Source organism: Manis javanica, chromosome 1 (genome assembly GCF_040802235.1).
Source record: "Manis javanica isolate MJ-LG chromosome 1, MJ_LKY, whole genome shotgun sequence".
NCBI lineage: Eukaryota > Metazoa > Chordata > Mammalia > Pholidota > Manidae > Manis > Manis javanica.
The window spans coordinates 152,548,780-152,571,952 of record NC_133156.1 but is presented as its reverse complement, the minus strand read 5'-3'; the positions used below and the strand labels follow the sequence as shown (position 1 = coordinate 152,571,952).

At 37.6% G+C, this 23,173-nt stretch overlaps 1 protein-coding gene across 10 annotated transcripts in view; it reads left to right on the top strand.

Moving 5' to 3' along the window:
- CCDC138 (coiled-coil domain containing 138) overlaps window positions 1–23,173 on the top strand; it is a 99,226-nt gene that overhangs the window by 11,710 nt on the left and 64,343 nt on the right. For 6 of the 10 annotated variants that reach the window (XM_037015572.2, XM_017674392.3, XM_017674391.3 and 3 more), the window contains 3 exons: window positions 3,861–4,048; window positions 9,327–9,485; window positions 19,880–19,999. In XM_037015572.2, the coding sequence (XP_036871467.1) occupies window positions 3,861–4,048; window positions 9,327–9,485; window positions 19,880–19,999 (467 nt within the window). The remainder of the gene's footprint in view (window positions 1–3,860; window positions 4,049–9,326; window positions 9,486–19,879; window positions 20,000–23,173) is intronic. The other 4 variants (XM_037015573.2, XM_017674388.3, XM_017674390.3 and 1 more) reach the window with 1 other exon arrangement.

The window sequence follows — 23,173 nt, the reverse complement described above, 5'->3', positions numbered from 1 at the left end:
TAGTTGATTTTATTTTTTGCCTGTAGTTAGTATTTGATTGTTCTGCTTTCTTTGCTGTGATTTTATTTTCTCTGGTGACATCTGTTTAGCCTTAGGAGTGCTTCCATCTAGAGCAGTCCCTCTAAAATACCCTGTAGAGGTAGTTTGTGGGAGGCAAATTCCCTCAACTTTTGCTTGTCTGGGAATTGTTTAATCCCTCCTTCATATTTAAATGATAATTGTGCTGGATACAGTATCCTTGGTTCAAGGCCCTTCTGTTTCATTGCATTAAATATATCATGCCACTCTCTTCTGGGCTGTAAGGTTTCTGTTGAGAAGTCTGATGATAGCCTGATGGGTTTTCCTTTGTAGGTGACTTTTTTTCTCTCTCTGGCTGCCTTTAATACTCTGTCCTTGTCCTTGATCTTTGCCATTTTAATTATTATGTGTCTTGGTCTTGTCCTCCTTGGATCCCTTCTGTTGGGAGTTCTGTGTGCCTCTGTGGTCTGAGAGGCTGTTTCCTCCCTGAGTTTGGGGAAGTTTTCAGCAATTATTTCTTCAAAGACACTTTCTATCCCTTTTTCTCTCTCTTCTTCTTCTGGTTCCCCTATAATGCGGATATTGTTCCTCTTGGATTGGTCACACAGTTCTCAATATTCTTTCATTCTTGGAGATCCTTTTATCTCTCTCTGCATCAGCTTCTCTGTGTTGCTGTTCTCTGATTTCTATTCCATCAATGGCCTCTTGCATCATGTCCATTCTGCTTTTAAGTCCTTCCAGAGATTGTTTTATTTCTGTATTCTCCCTCCTTAGCTCTTGCATATTTCTCTGCAAGTCCATCAGCATGGTTACGACCTTTATTTTGAATTCTTTTTCAGGAAGATTGGTTAGGTGTATCTCCCCAGGTTCCCTCTAAGGGGATGTCTATGTGATTCTGGTCTGAATCAAATTGTTCTGCCTTTTCATGGTGATGGGCAGATGGCGCATGTGTCAGCTGGGAGAACAAAATCCCTTCCTGCTTGCTCCTCACATTCCTCTTCTAGGAGAAATGTGACCCCTAGCAGCTTGTGCTGGGCAGCTGCGCTCCAACGGTGTCTCTGATTCTTGCCTGACTGCTCTGGAGTTAAACTCTGTGGTTTTTGTGTGCATGGCCAATCTCAGGCTGCTGCTCTGCTATGGCAGGGCCGCGCTGGAGAGGGAACGGGCAGGAGTCTGTTTATTGCTGTGAGGGGCCTCAGAGCTGTGCTGCCACCCAGGGGGTTAGGGCGCCCGGAGTTCCCTGGGATTCCCAGCTGCTGGGCTAAGTGTCCCGGGATGCTTCCGTCCAGTTGTGAGGTACCTGTCCCTTTTAGACTTTCAAAAAGCACTCGCTTTTCTTTGTCCCAGGGGCGCTGCCTGGGGGTATCCGCTCACAGGTTTTACTGTCCCGTTTCCCTAGTATCCAGCACACCATGCACTGTGTATCTGTGCTCCGGTGCAGATGGCTAGGGCTGGGTATTTAGCAGTCCTGGGTCCCCTCTCTCTCCCTGCTCTGACTCCTCATCCTGCCAGGAGCTGGGGTAAGGGTTTCGCTCAGGTCCTGCCGGGCCGTGGCTCGTATCTTACCTCCTTCGTGACGTGCTGGTTTCTCGCAGGTGTAAACGTAGCCTGGCTATTGTCCTGTATCTTCTTGTCTCTCTTTTAGGAATAGTTGTATTTGTTGTATTTTAGAAATATGTATGTTTTCGGGAGGAGATTTCCACTGTACTACTCATGCTGCCATCTTGGCTCCTCCCACAATAAAGTATTTTTTAATTAAGGCATGTATATTGTTTTTCAGACTTACTGTTATTGCACACCTAATAGACTACAGTATAGTGTAAACATAACTTTTATGTGCACTGGGGAATCAACAGACCCATCTGACTCGTGTTATTGATAAACTGGGTACATTTTATAATTTCTTCAGTTCTTTTTCACATCAGTAGTTTTTCAGAAGTGAGTCAAGATTGTGGTAGTATTTGTCTAATCCTTAGATATCTTAAGGATATACCTGCGGTTACTTGAGGTATCACTCCCTTAGGCACTGACCTGGTAGTTACTCTGTGTGAACCGGCTCCATATTATAGTTTTGTCAGGATTTCAGAGAAAGAGGCAACCAGAGATCGCACACGTTCCCCTCCCACGCTGGGCTGCAGGACTTTGAGAGCATTGTTGCACCTGTGAGAACCGTGGTACGTCTCTCCTCTTGGGACACATTGTCCATGCACAACACACATCCACTCCTCCCTGCTGTTCTTGGTCCCGTTCATCTCAGCACTTGAGGAAGATGAAAAACAATCTGCCTGGAGTTGTGTTTTTTGCTCCATAGTGTATTTCCCCACTGAAAACAATAGGAAAAAAGGGGTAATCTACTAAAAAGTGTTGAGTGTATTTAAAAGTTAACGAAATTAAGGGATATTCAGGCCTGAGATTGGCACAATGAGAATCTGCAGAGGCAGGCAGAGCATTGAAGGGGCATTTGCTGAATTAAGAGGAAAACTTTTACTTTGTTAAACAGTGGTGCTGTTTTTAATTTCAGTTCCTTGGGGTGTGTCCAAGGTGGGGAGTGTAATAGGAGACTCTCTCCTTAAAGCTGGGGTTCCCAGGAAGGCTAATGCAAGTTAAAACCACTGCTGTCTACAGTTGACCCTTGAACAACGCGGGAATTAGAAGTACAACCCCCTATGGAGTTGAAAATCAATGTACAACTTTCGATAACCCCCCATCCCCAGAAGAAATCTGAATACTGCTAATAGCCTACTGTTGCCTAGAAGCCTTACTGAAACATAGTCAATTAACACATATTTTGTATGTTATATCATGTACTGTATTCTTAAAATTATTATAATAAAATGGTTATCAAATTGTTGTACATCTCCAAATTTTTTTTCTGTATATTTATTGAAAAAAACCCTGCATATATGTGGACCTGCACCGTTCGGACCTGTGTTTTTCAGAGGTCAGTTGTATTAGCAGAAAATAAATTCTGACAATACAATATTGTCAAATGAAGCAAGAGGAACTTGCTCATCCCCTGCTCTTGGGAGAGAAAACTAATTCAGCTCTTTGGGAAACAATTCAGCATCAGTTGTAAGATTGAACTTGCATTTACCCTATGATCCAGCAGCTTTGCTATGAAGTATATATCCTAGAGATACTCTTGGACATATGTACAAGAAACCATGTGCAAGACAGCATTTGTATTGCCAAACCAGCTCAAATATCAACCAGTAGTAGAATGTTGGCATATAAAATTATGAATCGTAAAGCAGTGAAGATTTGTGAACCTGATTCTGTCATTAACACAATAACATATTTAAAGGAGTTTGTAGAAATTACATAACCCCATTATTATTAATTAATTCATATTATTACAGACTTTATGTAAACTTTAAAGGCAAAACAGATAAGGCCTTTTATTTTTTAATATACAAGTAGTGAAGGTTAAAAAGAAGTAAAGCAATTAACACTGTATTGGGTTAGTGGTTAATTTGGTTTAGGGAAGAGACATGGGAATGTGATTAAGGGTTTCTGAGATAATTTTCCATTTTCTGGCCTAGGCAGTTAATACATGACAGTTCTTACTCATTTTAAAATAACATGTTTTGAAATAACTTACGACTTTTAGAGAAGTTATAGAAACAACACAAAGAATTCCTATGTAGCCTTCACCCATATTTTCTAAATGTTAATGTCTTATACACATTTGCTTCATCATTCTTTCTCTTTGCATATAATACTTGAAACTTTTTAACAATACTATAAGTCATATTTAAAGTAACTTCCTAAAGATTACTCCATCTGAGAATATTTAATACTGTAAATTAGTGAAGTTTATAATTAACATTTCATTTTCTTAGCAGTTGCCCGGCCAACTAATTTGGCCTCAAATTCAAGAAATTGGACTGAATATTGCAATGATGCAAATGACTCTCCTTTGAAATGTGTTAGCTTTTCAACATCTAAATCATCAAACAAGCAGAGTTTACTTCCACATCAGATTAATCAGATATATGATGAATTATTTCAAATACACCAGAAACTGCAGGTAAGAACTACTGAACTGAGAATTCAGAAATATTTCTGTTCTAAGCACTAAACATTTATACAGTCTGAATATAAGGTGTTTCATTTTAATTATTTTAAATAAGCATGTCAAGACAATGTTGGAAGTGAACAATTTATTGAAACTACTGGAGGGAAAATTGTACAGCTGAGAGAAAATTACGAACAGTGGTGTTTTTGTTTGTAGGTGTGTTTCTTAGATTTCAGACTGTCTTCTGTTTTCATTCCATCCTTGTTTAAGAAATAGAATCTGGTAAACTGTTTTTTGAAATAGGTGTTCTAATTCATTGTTTTAAATATCTTTATGTAAGAAGTCCTTTTGTCAGCTCTCACCAAAATTCATTTGAGAGTATTGGCTGTTACCTACCTTCTTTGGGATTTTTGTTTCTAAGGGATGTAATTCATGTATTTGTCAGGTGTATCCACTAAGTGGCAGTAAGAGGCACAAAAGTCGGCTTCATGCACTGTTTCTGTTTGAAATTTTCCTAGTTGGAAATGCTTTGTTTTGGTATATGTGAAATAATTTTTAAAACATTAAAAAAAAATGTATGTCCAAAAAAAATTTTGTCCAAGTAATTCAGATTATAATAATGAAAATAAATGCTGGCTATTACAGGTTTTAAACAAGGGAGTAATGGGTTAAAAAATAGTGCATTAGGAAGATTCCTTTAATAATACTTTACAGAATAAAAAAGAATAAGCAGGGTATTAAGGATATATCTATCACAGCAAATACAATAAAAATACAAGTATTTAAATTTAAGAATGAAGTACAGTGGTTTAATCTGATTTAATTAATCCTATTTAGTTGAATCTGACTTTAAAAATTACTGTGGTCTTCTGTTGTGTTAGTTATTAAGTGTATATGTTTTGTCATACAGTGTGATTTCATTCATTCAACAAATATCTGAACACCTTTTAATAGGCGTTTGCATGCTCAGTGCTGAGAATACAGATGTAAATAGATACAGTCCTTGCTACATGTAGCTTATTAGAAGCAAATTGTGAGTACCCATATAGTTACAATTATAAATTTAAGTGAATAATATAGTTAATAATATGAATACCTGATTGGGATAGATTGAGAAGTCAGGTAGGGTTTTTCTAAGAACATAACATTTCACTTAAACCCTGAAGGATAAGTATGGGTCTGTCTAGAGAAAGGGATACATTCTAGACTGAGATGCTCTGATACTAGAAGCTCCTGAGGTCTGAAAAAATATTCATTGGAGGAAAATGTAGCAGATAACTCTGAGGATTTTTAGAGCAGGGTAGCTATATAATCTGATGTAAATTTGTGGATTAGAGGGGGCCAGCTATGGAACCTGGGAGACCAGACGGGATATTCTGCAATAATACAGCTGAGAGGTAAAGGTACCTTGGATTGAGTGGTGGCAGAGAAGTAGAAGTGAGTAAATTAGACATTTGTTTTGGAGGTAAAATCTCCTAGCCTTGGTGTAATGAATTGGCTGTGCTATAAGGGAATAAGGTGTCTAGGATGATTCCCACATTTTTGGTTTGTAAAAGTAGGAGGAAAAATGGATTTAGGGAGAAAAAGTTCAAGATTTTAGTTTGGCATCGATTAGGTTTGAGAGTTATGGAGATAAAATGTCAGTAGCTAAACAAATCAGCCTGGCAGTCAGAGAGCCTTAGGGATAGAGAGAAGAAGTGGATGGATTCGACACATATTTAAGAGGTGGGATCAGTAGGTTTTGGAGATTGTTTTGATGTGGGAAGTGTACAGTAGGGTTTTAGCCATGGGTAAAATAATAGGGTTTTTTTTGGCTACGGGATGCTGCTTTTTGCTGAGGTAGGGAACAAGACTGGAGGAGGAAGGGATTGATTCTGTTTTCCAAAACTCATTACTCTTTAGTTTTTCTTTTTCAGGAAATAATTCCTTATTGTGAACATTATCTTTTCATTTTTGGCATTTTACAGAGAATTATTACATCAACTGTGTACGCACTGCCCATATTTTACAGTGCTAACATTAATATTTCTATTTGATATTTTTGAAGACATAAAATGTTTCTATTCCATTTGAAAAATCCTTTTCCCATCCCATTAACTCTTCCCATTCCCAGGATTTAGCACTCCCCTGAAGTTGGTATAGATTACTGTCTTTTAGAACCTTTACTGTTAAAACTTTTATGTTGTAACACTTTTACATATTCATATATATGTATTCTTTTGAGTGTTTTAAATTTTTACATAAGTAATGACATACTGTGGATATCTTTTTGCAACTTCCTTGACAATTCATTGTTATATTTTTAAGCTTTATGTATTTGGAAGATGCAGATCTGTGTCATTCATTTTAACTGCCCTGTAGCTTTCCAGCCTATAAATAAACCACCGTTACTTTATTTATTTACTTCAGTTCTGTTTAAGTATCCTTAACTGCTAAGAAGAAATAATAGAAGGGTACGTTCCTATCAGCAACACCCTGGAGCTCTCTTTACTTACCCCACAGTCTGATGGGTGCCTCCTGGTGCTTCTGCCTTTGAGTGTTAAATCCATTAATATGATTCTCATTTCAGACACGAATGATAAAACCATATTTTTAAGGGAACCAGGATAGTAATCTGTGGGTGCATGCCCAGGACCTTGAATGAAGAAGACGATTTATTTTGTATCAAATCTGAATGCTTAGAGTATATGAGATAACAACCCTGTGTCCAGGAGATGGGCTTTGATTCTCCAGATTCTGTCTTTGTTAAGTAACACAGCACCATAGTAGGATAGTTTGGCTTCCATTATGTGCCAAAATAAAAGAATTACGGCCAATTTTTGTCAACAGTGGGTGACTTTCAATGCTTGTGTTGGAGTCCATCTTTCAAGGCTTCATATACCTTCCTCAGAAATTGCTGGGACTGAGGCAGGTGAAGGCAGGTGTCTTGTTGGGTTTCCAAAGTGGAGGTCCACAGCCAAAACTGATAATCAGAAAATAGGTCTTCTGCCCCCTGAGCCATCTCTGAAAAAAGAAAAGGTCATGTACCTTCACAGTGGCCTGCCAATTACCAAAGGAAACAGTGAACACACATCAAGTAGTTCTGTAGGCTGGGAGTCCAAGAACAAGGCCCTGGCAGTTTCAGTCTGGCAAGAGCCCAGTTCCTGGCTCATAGACAGCCATCTTTTTGTTGTGTCTTCACATGTTGGAAGGGCCTCTTTTAATTTTTTTAGAAGTGTACAATTCAGTTATTTTCAGTATATTTAAGGAGTCATGCTATCATCACCACAGCCAATTTTAGAGTATTTTCATTATCCCAGTAAGAAACCCACACCCATTAGATATCTCTCCTCTTTTTCCCCCCCACACCTCCCCTCAGCTCTAGCAACCACTAGTCTATTTTCTGTCTTTAGATTTGCCTATTCTGGACTTTCCAAACAAATGGAATCATATAATGTGTAGCATATGTGAAGTGTCTGGCTCCTTCCACTTAGCATGATGTTGCCAAGGCTAATTCATGTACGAGCATGTATCAGTACTTAGTTCCTTTTTATTACTGAATACTCCATTATATGCATGTACCACATTTCTTTATCCATTCATCAATTGATGGACATTTGGGTTGTTTCCTCTTTTTGGCTATTATGACTAATGCTACTGTGAACATTCATTTAAGTTTTGTGTGGATGTACGCTATTCATCTCTCTTGGGTGTATACCTCAGAGTGGAACTGCTGTGTCATATAGTAGCTCTGTGTTTAACATTTTTGAGACTTGTCAGCCTGTTTTTCAAAATGCACCATTTTGTATTCCTACCAGCAGTGTATGAGGGTTCCAGTTTCTCTCCATCTTTGACAACACTTATTGTTATCTTTTTTATTCTAGCCATCTTAGTGGGTGTGAAGTGGTATCTCATCATGGATTTGATTTGCATTTCCCTGATGGTGAATTTAATTCAGTTTTGGACATGTTCAGTTTGTGCTGAAAGCACGCAGGTGAAGATGCTAAATAGGCAGTTTAAACTTGAGTTTGGAGCTTGGGAGAAAGAGCTGAACAATTGTAGGTTCGAAACAGTTATCACATCCATGGTAACTCCAGCCATTGAGTGGATGGTACCAAACAGAGAAGAGTGTGAAGAATGAGAAAAGAAGTGGCTTAAGCCAAAATCCTGAGGACAGTTGAGGAAGCAGAGCCTACAGAGGAGATTGACAAGACAGAGCCATGAGGGAGCTGGAAAGCCAAGAGAGAGTGGTGTCAGTAAAAGAGAGTATGTTAGTTGAACAAGGAACAGTAGTATAAAGTGCTGCCGAAGGCTCAATAAAATTAGGATTGAAAAGTGACCCTCAGATTTAGTAATAGATAAGCCATTTCAGTAAGGTGGCATGGGCTGACAACTGGTTGAAGTAAATTGAGGAGTGATTGGGAGGTAAAGAGGGCTCAGCAAACGTAGACGGAGTTGTAAAGAAGCTGTGCAAGGGAGGTGGTAAGTAGGCAGGGTCTATGGAGAATTCATTTCAGATGAGATGGGAGATATTGAAGATGTTAGAGGGATAATCAGCAGATAAGTCTCTGCAGGACGGTAGAAAGCAGTGGTGAGTTTCTGAGCCTGCCTTTGTAATGGGAGGGTAGGAGAAATGTGTGTGCCTTGAGGGCAGGAGGTTGCTATCTGCTATCTCCAATTTTTTTTCCAATGAAACTGTCTTCAGAATGATGTAGGAGGTGATGTGTTCAAAGTCAAGAGGGGAGAAGGTTTGGATTAGACACGGTGAAGAGTGGGAAAGAGAGAGCCAACCATGAAAATATAAAAAGATTTCTGGACTGCATTGAGAACCCAGTAGAGTTTGAGACCATGAATTTACAATAGTACTACTTTTCATGGTGTGTAATTTTTCTACACTGGTTTTTAGTGGGGTAGCATTGGCTAGTGCTTTAACGCAGGGCTGTGGCCTTTCAACCCTAGGTGATGAAAGACAAGGTAAGGGCTTGCAGTGTGTAGGTCAGAGCGAGCTGTGAAGTTGGCTTGGGGCATGGAGCTGGAGCTGCACAGGGTATTGATTCTGTATAGTACTGATCACTTAGGGCCCCAAATTCTCTTGAGTCATCATAGTGGAATTTCACTATAGTATCCCCTCATTTTGCAATAGGATAGAATTTCTGTGAAAATTTACTCTTCTCTATTAGTCTAGCTATTACTTGGTATCCTTGTTCTAAATACCATTTGACTAAGCTACAATCTTTATAAATAAAAATAGAACCTGTAAAATTTGTGAACATACTTGTTAAAAACCCTTATATCTGATATTTTGATACAGTGTGAAACTGCAGCACAACAAGAATTTGCTGAGGAACTTCAAAAGCGAGAACATTTTTTAGTAGAAAGAGAACAGCTGCTTTTCAGACATGAAACTGCCTTGAATAAAATTAAAGGTGTTGAAGAAGAAGTTCTTACAAGATTTCAAATTTTAAAGGAGGTAACTATAACAAATATGATTTCTCTTTTTCCTCTTAATTGAGGTTCATTAGTTATTATCACTTTGCCACATTTGCTTTATTTTACTCTTCCCCACATACATTTTTTCCTGACCATTTGAAAGTAACTTGCAAAAATCATGACACAGCACCCCTAAGTGCTTCCTTGGTATTATGAATACGTATTCTTGGGAGAGACTTACTCCTATGCATGTATCTCCTAAGAATAAGGACATTCTTCATGATACCATCACTTAGGAAGTTAATGCTAATTTAATAATTTAATTTAATAAGCTCACATTCACTCTCCCAATTGGTCCCCAAAATGTCTTCTACTGCTTTTTTTGTTTCATTTTCTAATCAGGGAACTAGACAAAATTCATGCCTTATATTTGATTTTTATATCTTTTTGGTTTCTTTGAGTCTTAAATAGTCAACTTCACCATCTTTTGTGTTTTATGACAGTTTGCTTTGAGTACTCCAGGGCAGCTGTCCTAGAGAGTATATCATATTTTCTTGATTGTTTGCCTAATGATTATATTCAGATTGAATGTTTATGTCAAGAGTATAATATAGGTGGTTGTGTATACTTCTTTGTTTCACATCAAGAGATACATTACTCTGTGTATAACTTAGGTAGGACAAAATTCATTCTATTTGGAAAATAATAATTTTAGCACCCCAGAGTTTCTTTATGCTCCTTTGTAGTTGCCCCTTCCCCAGTCTCACCCCTAAAATCCACTGACCTACTTTCTGTCCCTGTAGTCTGCCTTTCCCAGAATGTCAAGTAAATAGAACCATTTCATTATTTTTGTTTATCTTTGCTTTTCAGCAGCAATTCAATTACAGTGTATTTCTGCATGCTTTTCTTTGAGTTTATCCTGTTTGGGGTTCACCTTGGATTTGGAGATTTATGTCTTTCACCAAATTTGGGAAGTTTTCATCCAATATTTGTTCAAATATTTTCATGTTCCAGTTGTTCTCTCCTTTCCTTTTGGGTCTCCATTGACACATGTGTTAGCCTTTTGCTGTTACTCCACAGATTCCTTAGGCTCTGTTCCTTTTTCATCTTTTTCTTTGTTCCCAGATTTGGTGATGTCTGTTGATCTGTAAGTTCAGCGTTTCTTCTTTCATTCCTTGTTGCTATTGAGCTCATCCAGAGAATTTTTTATTCTGGTCTTTTAAAGTTCTGAAATTTCCAGTTATGTTCTTTTTGAAACTTTTTAATTTTTCTCATGAGAATTTTTATCTTTCCTTTTTCATTCATTTACATTTACCTCATGGAACATAGTTAAATATCCAACATCTGGATCATCTAAGGATGGGCATTTTTCTTGAGACTCAGTTACCCTTTCTCATTCTTTGTATGTCTGTGACTTGTAAATTGTATTCAGGATCTTTTGACTATTGTGTTATACAGATTCTGGATCCTGTTATAATTGTCTGGAGAATGTTCATGTTATTTCTGTTTTTAGGCAACCCAATCATTTATTTATTTATTGAAGTATACTTGATATATGATAACATACTGGTTTTATGTGTACAACATAGTGATTTAAAATTTATGTATGTTGAGATACCATGATAATTATAGTTACCATCTGTTATACAAAGTTATTATATTATTAACTATATTTCTTATGCTGTACTTTACATCCCCATGATATATTTATTTTATAACTGGAAGTTTGTGCTTCTTAATTCCCTTCATGTATTTGGCATCCTATCCCTCTTGCCTATGGCAGAATTACCAGTTTGTTCTCTGTGCTTATGAGTCTTTTCTGTTTCATTTTGTTTGTTCATTTATTATATAGATTCCACAGATAAGTGAAATGATATGATTGACTTATTTTACCTAGCATAATACCCTCTCAGTCTATCCATGTAGCTACAAAAGACTAGATTTATTCTTTTTCATGGCTGAATAATATTTCGTGGTGTATATGTACCACCTCTTCATTATCTGTTCATCTACTGCTGGACACTCAGGTTGCTTCTGAATCTTGGCTATCTTAAATAATGCAGCAATAAACAGGGGAGCATTTATCTTTTTGAATCAGGAATTTTGTTTTCTTCAGGTCAATTCCTAGAAGTGAAATTACTGGGTCACATAGTATTTCTATTTTTAGTTTTTGAGTAACATCCATATTGTTTTCCATAGTGGCTGCACCAATTTATATTCCCACTAGCAGTGTAGGAGGGCTCCCTGTTCTCCACATCCTTGCCAACACTTGTTATTTCTTGTCTTTTGGATAGTGCCTGTTCTGACTGGTGTGAGGTGATATCTCAGTTTGGTTTTGATTTGCATTTCCCTGATGGTTAGTGATGTGGAGCATGTCTATTCAGGTCCTCTACCCATTTTTTAATTGGATTGTTTTTGTGTGTTGAGTTGTATGAGTTCTATATAAATTTTTTGGATATCCATTTGGTCTAATGTGTTATCCAAAGCCACTGTTTCCATACTGATTTTCTGACTGGATGATCTCTCCATTGATGTAAGTAGAGTGTTAAAAGTCTCTTGTTGTAGTACTGTTCATTTCTACCTTTATGTCTGTTAGTATTTACTTTATATATTTAGGTGCTTCTATGTTGGGTACATGGATATTTACAACTGTGATCTTATCTTGTTGGTATGACCTCAGGGAGCTTCACCCTGCTGAGTGTGGCTTCTCACTCCTTTCTACAGTCCTGTTTCTGCTTACTTTTTTCAGATTTAATTGTAATCGGTAAGAGAAGTAGAGTGCTGTGGGCTTATCCTGGCATGCTAGAAATGGCAGTCATCTCATATGTTTTTTTTCCTAATTTAATTAAATTAATTTTTTATTTTGGTATCATTAATCTACAATTACATGGGGAACATTGTGTTTACTAGACTCCCCCCATCACCAAGTCTCCCCCACATACCCTACCCATTGCAGCCACTGTCCATCAGCATTGTAAGATGTTGTAGAATCACTACTTGTCTTCTCTGTGTTGTACTGCCCTCCCTGTGCCCCTCCCCATCATTATACATGCTAATAGGAATGCCCCCTTTCTACCCCCTCCCCTTATCCCTCCCTCCCCAGTCTCTTTCCCTTTAGTAACTGTTAGTCCATTCTTGGGTTCTGTGAGTCTTCTGCTGTTTTGTTCCTTCAGTGTTTTCTTTGTTCTTATACTCCACAGATGAGTGAAATCATTTGATACTTGTCTTTGTCTGCCTGGCTTATTTCACTGAGCATAATACCCTCTAGTTCCATCCAAGTTTTTGCAAATGGTAGGATTTATTTACTTCTTATGAATAATACTCCATTGTGTATATGTACTACATCTTCTTTATCCATTCATACAGTGATGGACACTTAGGTTGCTTCCATTTCTTGGTTTTTGTGAATAGTGCTGTGATAAACATAGGGGTGCATATGTCTTTTTCAGACTGGGCTGCCGCATTCTTAGGGTAAATTCCTAGAAGTGGAATTCCAGGATCAGATGGTATTGCTATTTTGAGCTTTTTGAGGAACCTCCATACTGCTTTCCACAATGGTTGAACGAATTTACATTCCCACCAGCAGTGTAGGAGGGTTCCCCTTTCTCCACATTCTCGCCAACATTTGTTGTTTGTCTTTTGGATGGTGGCAATCCTTACTGGTGTGAGGTGATATCTCATTGTGGTTTTAATTTGCATTTCTCTGATGTGGAGCATCTTTTCATATGTCTGTTGGCCATCTGAATTTCTTCTTTGGAGAACTGTCCAGCTCCTCTACCCATTTTTTAATTGGATTATTTGCTTTTTGTTTGTTGAGGTGAATGAGCTCTTTATATATTTTGGATGTCAACTCTATATTGGATCTGTCATTTATGAATATATATTCTCCCATACTGTAGGATACCTTACTGTTCTACTGAGGGTATCCTTTGCTGTATAGAAGCTTTTCAGTTTGATGTAGTCCCACTTATTCATTTTTGCTTTTGTTTCCCTTGCCTGGAGAGATATGTTCATGAAGAAGTCGCTAATGTTTATGTCCAAGAGATTTTTATTTTTGCCTATGTTTTTTTCTAATAGTTTTATGGTTTCGTGGCTTACATTCAGGTCTTTGATGCATTTTGAATTTACTTTTGTGTATGGGGTTAGACAGTGATCCAGTTTCATTCTCTTTCATGCAGCTGTCCAGTTTTGCCAACACCAGCTATTGAAGAGGCTGTCATTTCCCCATTGTATGTCCATGGCTCCTTTATCATATATTAATTGACCATATATGTTTGGGTTAATATCTGGACTCTCTATTCTGTTCCACTGGTCTGTGGGTCTGTTCTTGTGCCAGTACCAAATTGTCTTGATTACTGTGGCTTTGTAGTAGAGCTTGAAGTTGGGTAGCGAGATTCCCCCCTGCTTTATTTTTTCTTCTCAGGATTGCTTTGGCTATTCGTGGCCTTTGGTGGTTCCACATGAATTTTAAAACTGTTTGTTTCAGTTCATTGAAGAACGCTGTTGGTATTTTGATAGGCATTGCATTGAATCTGTTGATTGCTTTAGGCAGGATGGCCATTTTGACAATATTAATTCTTCCTAGCCAAGAGTATGGGATGAGTTTGCATTTGCTAGTGTCCTCTTTAATTTCTCTTAAGAGTGTCTTGTAGTTTTCAGGGTAAAGGACTGTCACATCATTGGTTAGGTTTATTCCTAGGCATTTATTCTTTTTGATGCAATTGTGAATGGAATTGTTTTCCTGATTTCTCTTTCTGTTAGTTCATCGTTAGTGTATAGGAAGGCAACAGATTTCTGTGTATTAATTTGTATCCTGTACTTTGCTGAATTCAGATATTAGTTCTAGTAGTTTAAGAGTGGAGTCTTTAGGGTTTTTTTTTTCTTTAGGGTTTTTTATATACAATATCCTGTCATCTGCAAATAGTGACAGTTTGACTTCTTCTTTACCAATCTGGATGCCTTGTATTTCTTTCTTTTGTCTGACTGCTGTGCCCAGGACCTCCAGTACTATATTGAATAACAGTGGGGAGAGTGGGCATCCCTGTCTTACAGGAAAAGTTTTCAGCTTCTTGCTGTTAAGTATGATGTTGGCTGTGGGTCTGTTGTATATGGCCTTTATTATGTTGAGGTACTTGCCCTGTATACTCACTTTGTTGTGAGTTTTTATCATGAATGGATGTTGAATTTTGTCAAATGCTTTTTCAGCATCTCTGGAAATGATTATGTGGTTTTTGTCCTTCTTTTTGTTGATGTGGTGGATGATGTTGGTGGATTTTCGAATATTGTACCATCCTTGCATCCCTGAGATGAATCCCACTTGGTCATCCCGTATGATCCTCTTGATGTATTTTTGATTTCAGTTTGCTAATGTTTTGTTGCGTATTTTACATGTTCATCAGGGATATTGGTGTGTAACTTTCTTTTTTTGTGGGGTCTTTGCCTGGTTTTGGTATTAGAGTGATGCTGGCTTCATAGAATTGTTGGATTCTCCCAGAGGAGGACGCCGCCCCAAATCACTCACGGAAGGCGTCTCTTGATGCAACAAGCAAGAGGAATTTATTCAGGAACCAAGTAGCTGGGGTCCAAGTGTCAGCCTGACGCAGCGGGTCTCAACAAGGACCCCGAGCACTCAAAGCCAAGGGTTTATATGGCATTTTCAAAACACTTAACTCATAGTAATTTTCCACAGCCTCACATTATTCTTGCAAGACATACATCCTGGGGTTAGGCGAGAGCAAGATAAGACCACTCCTCAATTGTCAGGGAGGTTCTGCACGATAAGCTTGGTATGTAAGATTAGCTGACCAAGGTTAGTTGACTAAAGGCTACAGCTGCCCACCACCTGGTGTTCATGATTAACTTGTTTTTCAAGGCCTTACCCAGTTTCAGTTTTTCTTTCTAAGTCACATACTCAGAAAATGGCTTATAGGCTCTTAAGATGGCTAACCTTATGCTAACCTATTTCTATTCTCTTTTAATGCTTAGATTCTACAGAATGAGTCTGGAAGTATTCCCTCCTCTTCTATTTTTTGGAAAACTTTAAGGAGAATGTTTATTATATCTTCTCTATATGTCTGATAAAATTCAGCGGTGAATCTATCTGGCCCAGGGGTTTTGTTCTGGGATAGTTTTTCAATTACTGATTCAATTTCATTGCTGGTAATTGGTCTGTTTAGATTTTCTGTTTCTTCCTGGGTCAGTCTTGGCCGGTTGTATTTTTCTAGGAAGTTGTCTATTTCTTCTAGGTTTTACACCTTGTTAGCATACAGATTTTCATAGTATTCTCTAACAATTCTTTGTATTTCTGTGGGGTCCGTCGTGATTTTTCCTTTCTCATTTCTGATTCTTTTGATGTGTGTAGATTCTCTTTTTCTCTTAAGAAGTCTGGCTAGGGGCTTGTCTATTTTGTTTATTTTTCTCAAAGAACCAGCTCTTGGTTTCATTGATTTTTTCTATTGTTTTATTCTTCTCAATTTTCTTTATTTCTTCTCTGATCTTTATTATGTCTCTCCTTCTGCTTACTTTGGGCCTCATTTGTTCTTCTTTTTCCAATTTCAATAATTGTGACTTTAGACTATTCATTTGGGATTGTTCTTCCTTCTTTAAATATGCCTAGATTGCTATATACTTTCCTCTTAGAACTGCCTTCACTGCATCCCACAGAAGTTGGGGCTTTGTGCTGTTGTTGTCATTTGTCTCCATGTATTGCTTGATCCCTGATTTAATTTGGTCATTGATCCATTGATTATTTAGGAGCATGTTGTTATGCCTCCAGGTGTGTTTGTGAGCCTTTTTTTTCTTTGTACAATTTATTTCTAGTTTTATGCCTTTGTGGTATGAGAAGTTGGTTGGTAGAATTTCAATCTTTTTGAATTTACTGAGGCTGTTTTTGTGGCCTAGTATGTGGTCTATTCTGGAAAATGTTCTATGTGCACTTGAGAAGAATGTTTATCCTGCTGCTTTTGGGTGTAGAGTTCTGTAGATGTTTGTTAAGTCCATCTGTTCTAGTGTGTTGTTCAGTGCCTTTGTGTCCTTACTTATCTTCTTCCTGGTGGATCTGTCCTTTGGAGTGAGTGGTGTGTTGAAGTCTCCTAGAACAAATGCATTGCATTCTGTTTCCTCATTTAATTCTGTTAGTATTTGTTTCACAAATGTTGGTGCTCCTGTGTTGGGTGCATATATATTAATAATGGTTACATCCTCTTGTTGGACTGAGCCCTTTATCATTATGTAATGTGCTTCTTTATCTCTTGTTTCTTTCTTTGTTTTGAAGTCTATTTTGTCTGATACAAGTACTGGAACACCTGCTTTTTTCTCGCTATTGTTTGCATGAAATAGCTTTTTCCATCCCTTGACTTTTAGTCTGTGTATGTCTTTGGGTTTGAGGTGAGTCTCTTGTAAGCAGCACATAGATGGGTCTTGCTTTCTTATCCATTCTATTACTCTGTCTTTTGATTGGTGCATTCAGTCCATTTACATTTAGGATGATTATTGTCTTAATGTCAATATTGACTTATTGACATTGCAGGCTTTAGATTTGTGGTTACCAAAGGCTCAAGGGTAGCTTCTTTACTATCTAACCATCTAACTTATCTTATTAAGCTATTATAAACACAGTCTGATGATTCTTTATTTCTCTCTCTTCTTATTCCTCCTCTTCCTGTTTTTATATGTTAGGTGTTTTATTCTGTACAATTCTGTGTTTCCTTTGACTGCTTTTGTGAGTAGATGATTTATTTTTACCTTAATTAGTGTTTAGTTGGTCTGCTGTCTTTGTTGTAATTTTATTTTCTCTGTTGACATCTATTTAGCCTTAGGAGTGCTCCCATCTAGAGCAGTCCCTTTAAAATATCCTGTAGAGGTGGTTTGTGGGAGGCAAATTCCCTCAACTTTTGCTTGTCTCAAAATTGTTTAAATCTCCTTCATATCTAAGTGATAATCATGCTGGATACAGTATTCTTGGTTCAAGGCCCTTGTGTTTCATTGCATTAAATATATCATGCCATTCTCTTCTGGCCTCTAAGGTTTCTGTTGAGAAGTCTGATGATAGCCTGATGGGTTTTCCTTTGCAGGTGATCTTTTTTGTCCCACTGGCTGCCTTTTGTACTCTGTCCTTGTCTTTGATCTTTGCCATTTTAATTATTATGTGTCTTGGTGTTGTCCTCCTTGGATCCCTTCTGTTGGTAGTTCTGTGGGCTTCCATGCTGTGAGAGACTATTTCCTCCCCCAGTTTGGGGAAGTTTTCAGCAATTATTTCTTCAAAGACACTTTCTATCCCTTTTTCTCTCTCTTCTTCCTCTGGTACCCCTATAACGTGAATATTGTTCCGTTTGGATTGGTCACACAGTTCTCTTAATATTCTTTCATTCCTGGAGATCCTCTTCTCTCTCTCTGCATCAGTTTCTGTGCGTTCCTTTTCTCTGGTTTTCTATTCCATTAATGGCCTCTTGCATCTCGTCCATTCTGCTTTTAAGTCCTTCCAGAGATTGTTTTATTTCTGTAGTCTCCCTCCCTCCTGTGTCAGTTAGCTCTTGCATTTTTCTCTGTAGCTCCATCAGCATGGTTATGACCTTTATTTTGAATTCTTTTTCAGGGGGATTGGTTAGGTCTATCTCCCCAGATTCCTTCTCAGGGGAGGATATCTGGGTTAGTCTGGTCTGTATCAAATTCTTCTGCCTTTTCATGGCGATAGAGGTAGTTGTGGGGATTTGGCACATGTGTCAGCTGGAAGAACATCCCTTCTTGCTAGTTTGTGGCCTTCCTCTCCTGGGGGAACGGTGACCGCTAGCGGCTTGTGCTAGGCAGCTGTGCGCAGACGGGGTCTCTGATTCTTGCCCTGCCACTGTGAAGGAATCTCCACGTGGTTGCTGTGGGTGTGGCCTGCCTCAGGCTGCTGCTCTGCTATGGCGAGGCTGCTCTGGAGAGCGAACCAATGGGAGTCTGTTCATCGCCAGAAGGGGCCTCCAAGCTGCGCTGCCACCCAGGGAGTTAGGGCGCCCAGAGCTCCCCGGGATTCCCAGCTGCTGGGCTGAGTGTGCCGGGATGCCTCTGTTCAGCTATTGTGTCCCTGTCCCTTTAAGTCTTTCAAAAAGCACTTGCTTTTCTTTGTCCCAGGGGCACTGGCTGCGGGGACCTGCTCGCAGGTTTTATTGTCCCATTCCAGTATCCAGCACCCCATACACTGTGTGTCTGCGCTTCCGGTGCGGATGGCTAGGGCTGGGTATTTAGCAGTCCTGGGCTCCCTCTCTCTTCCCACTCCAACTCCTCTCCTCCCACCAGCGAGCTGGGGTGAGGGGCACTCAGGTCCCACCGGGCAGTGACTTGTATCTTACCCCCTTTGCGAGGTGCTGGGTTCTTGCAGGTGTAGATGTAGTCTGGCTGTTGTCCTGTGTCTTCTGGTCTCTCTTTTAGGGATGGTTGTATTTGTTGTATTTTCAAAAATATATATGGTTTTGGGAGGAGATTTCTGCTGCTCTACTCACGCCGCCATCTTGGCTCTTCCTCACCTTAAGTTATTTAAGCAATCATCTAATATAATAAAAAATATATAAGCTAATTTTCTCAGTTGATTGGATTATTAAACAGCGGAAAAGAAGGAATGCTTGGATTCTCAGAACCCTGCATCCTGGTTTTATTTTTTATTTTTTCTCTTTAGAGTTACCTGTCTGGTATTCTTATTATGTATAAAGGAGCTGCTTCACTTTAATGGTTACTATGTGATTACTTAGAGGAAGGAAATTAATTCAATTTCCTGATTTTCTGTAGAAACTTTTTTAATACATTATGAATAAAGTGAGAATACAAGATAAAAGAAACTGTAAGCATTCACACCTTAAGAGGTCCTATTTCATTTAAATCTAGTAAGATGGAAAATTGAATTGACTTATAAAACTGATTAAGGAGAGACATAGTTTGGGTCTCAGAGAAATTTTATTATGTATGTAAATTTTTTGAGGTGTAAACAGTTTTAGTTATTTTGTGAGACAAAGGAATTAGTTTATTCTGTCTATGGAATATTTTCCCCTCAAGGGTAACCTAAACCTTAAGCTTTAATCTATAAAGTTGTGAGTAGTTACCTAATATTTTCCTAAGGATCCTTCATTGTTTTATCATTCCATGATGTCAGATAGAAATTATTTCAGTGAGTTCTATGGTGGATTTTCTGATAAGAAGCAGAAAATTGACTTATTGCTACTTAATTTCAATGATATGTTTTAATAAGTATTCAACAAATGATTTTAATGCTTTATTACTACTTTGGTTAATTACACAGTTTTTATAAATGTTTTGCAGTATTAGTTATGTATATGCTTAAGTACACTGTAAAGTCCTGTGATTCAAGAGGTTCTGATTTTTAATTAATTTATATTCTGTAGCATTAGTGACTTGGAATCCTTACCTAATTTTTAGATCAGATTTTTTTTCCCTTCCTAGCAACACAATGCAGAAGTTGAGCACTTAACTGAAGTTCTTAAGGAGAGAAATAAAGAAAGCAAGAGGCTAAGGTCCTCTTTTGATGCATTGAAAGAATTGAATGATAACTTAAAAAAACAGGTAAGATCTATTTTAATACATGTTAGATTATAAGACATTCTTAGAACTATATGTGTGTATATACATATATATATTTGTGTATATGTATATGGTTTATATTTAACAATTTAGAAGTCAAAGTCTTAGACATATTCTAGCTAGAGAAAATTTTGATTAACTTTGTCATCTTTGTTTTAAATCACTTTGAAATATAAGCATAGTACTCTTTAGGTCTTGGTCTCTCATCATCTATTCTGGCAACCAGCTGAAATGTTTGTCAAGTTGAATTTTTTACAAATAAGAGAGTAATTACCAGATTTAAAAACAAGCAAATGAAACCTGAGGACCTCAGGGCATTGATTTCTAGCAGAGTGCTTCTTGTAACTGCTATTACACACCACTGCTTATTTAACATTAATTTTCTTGATGTCTGTTATTTGCCAGGCAGTATAAGAAGGAAGCTTTCACATTGCTCATAGTCTTGTGAGTGTAGACTGATACCATACTGCACTGTAATTTTTTATCTGTATATGTGGTATAATTTAGTCAGCACTTGATAATAGCATTGCATAACAGAAATATTTTGTGAGTTGTATTTATTTTTACTTCACTTTGCCAGTTTTTGACTGAATGAGGTGAAGGAATATGTTGAAGTGGGACAGGAGAATGATTATGTAAGTGTTTGTGTGGGTAGGAGCAGTAGATGAACAAAATTGTGGTAAACCCAATCACTTTAAGAATTAAAATGTTGTGCTGGAAAATGTTATGGATTCTAAAATGTAACTAAACTCAGACTCAGAGGTAATTTGCCTCCTGAGATTCCTTAGATATGTGTGTGTTTTTGTCTGTTTCTGGTTTTGATGTTCTCTAGTCACTACTTGCTATAACCTTTATTCTTGGTAGTGGTAACTAGGGACCTTATTTCCCACTTAATTTAACTCTTCGGCTTCCCTGAATTCATTTGTGGTCTCCCACAATTGGAGTGTGACCTTGACTTACTGTGCCTGAAAGCCTGCTTTATCCCTGGAGAGATTATTTTTCATCAAAATCTCAATCTAGCACTCTTTTTTTTGAGAAGGCTTTCTTTAATTGCTAGCAAAGGCACTTTGTTACTAATACCTATCACTTAGGTTTGTATAATGCTTAATAATTTTGCATGTGTTTCCATGAGTGCATGTTGATTGTCGTGGATATGTGCATTATTAACTGGTTGAACCTATTGATAATTAAAATTATGACCTAGTGTGTCCAAAGTGAAAGACTTTGGGAGAAATTCTTTGGCACTAGGTAGCAGAATCCTTTTTATGGTTAATTTTTTCATAGATTAGGGGTCAGCAAATATTTTCTGTTGTGGATGCGATAGTAAATATTTTGGGTTCTGTGGGTCATATCGTCTCTGTTGCAATTACTCAACTCTGATATTATAGTGCAAAAGCAGCTATAAGCAATAAGTAAGTGAATGAGCATGCCTCTGTTCTAGTAAGACTTCATTATGAAAAACAGGCAATGATCAGATTTGGCCTGCAGGCCATAGTTTGCCACCCTCTGGCATGGTATATGATATACATAGTTGACCTGTGAACAATGTGGGGATGGGGAACACTGACCACTGTGCAGTTGAAAAGCTGAATATAACTTTTGACTCCTCGAGAACTTAACTACTAATAGTCTACTGGTGACCAGAAGCCTTTACCAATAACAAACAGTTGATTAACACATATTTTGCATGTCATATGTATTAAATCCTGTATTCTTACAATAAAGTAAGCTAGAGAAAAGAGAATATTTTTTCAAATTGTTGCAAATCTCCAAAATATTTTCCAGTATATGTTTATTGAAAATAATCCATATATGTGTGGACCTGTACAGTTCAAACCCATGTTGTTCAAGGGTTGAGTGTACTTTGACATTGTTAAATAAAAAGGTAAATTATTTCTGTGACTTACAGTCATTTGTGGTAACAGTTGATATAAACAAATATTCTGTCATCATCATCATCATCATTCCCATTAAGTCTTCCCAAGGAAGTCCAGCCGGCAAGGTTAATGTTTAGGACTCACTGTGGGAGAGAGTCCCGGTGCACACGCCAGGCAGAGTTGGTAGCAGCAGGCTTGAATGCTAGGAGGTGAATTAGAGGTAGATAGAGCCCTCCTCAGAAACCTGGCCCTAACTGATCTCAGTTCCTGACTGGATTAAGGTGACCAGTCCCCACTTTAAATAACTGCAGAGGAAAGAATGAGCTTTCTCTGAAAGATATCATATGTAAAAAAATGTTAATTTTTTTCTGTCATCGTACACAAAATGAGTGAGCATATTAAAAGACAGAATTACATGACCAAATATGAAGAGGGAAAGCCCTAGACAATATGAACATAACTGCTGGTGATCCAGACATTAGAGTGAAAATGCAAAGACTTCAAAATAATGATTAATGTGTTCAAGAAAGTAGGAAAAAAGAACTTTATTAATAAAATGGAATCAAAAAGGAATTAAATAGAAATTTTAAAAATAGCACTAATTGAATTTCAGAACTCCAATGAATGGGTTTAGCAGTAGATGAGACACAGCAGGAGACAGGATTAGTGAACTGGAAGATTATTTCATAAGAAGTCTCAACATGAAAATACTGAGTGGAGAGATTGAAAAATTCATAAAAGAAACTTGTAGGATGCAGTTAAAATGTTTAACATGGGAGTTAGCAACAGAGATAGTAGGGCAAAAACAAAATATATGAAGACAAAAATTGCCAAGAGTTTTCCCAAACTGGTGAAAAGATGCCAACCTACAGAAATAAGAAACTATGTTAATCCTAAGCAGGATAAATGCTGAGGAAAACCATACATAGGCACACTATTTTAAGACTGCTACAAACTTTAGATAGAGATAAAATTTTAAAAGTGGTCAGAGAAAAGTAAGACACCTCATCTTTAAAGAAATAACAATACGATTCATGGCTAATTTTTAAGGAAGAAATATCATGTACCTTAAAGGTAAGTAGAAAATGACAGAAAAGGTTCCCTTCTTCTTGTATGAAGCCAGCATAACCTTGAAACTAAATCTGTCAAGAATATTACAAGAAAAAAAAGCAAACTGGTTGCTCATAAATATAGATAAAACATTTTAAATATTAGTAAATTGAATCCAGTGATACTTAAAAACAGGAATGCAAGTATGGTTTATCATTTGAAAATTAAC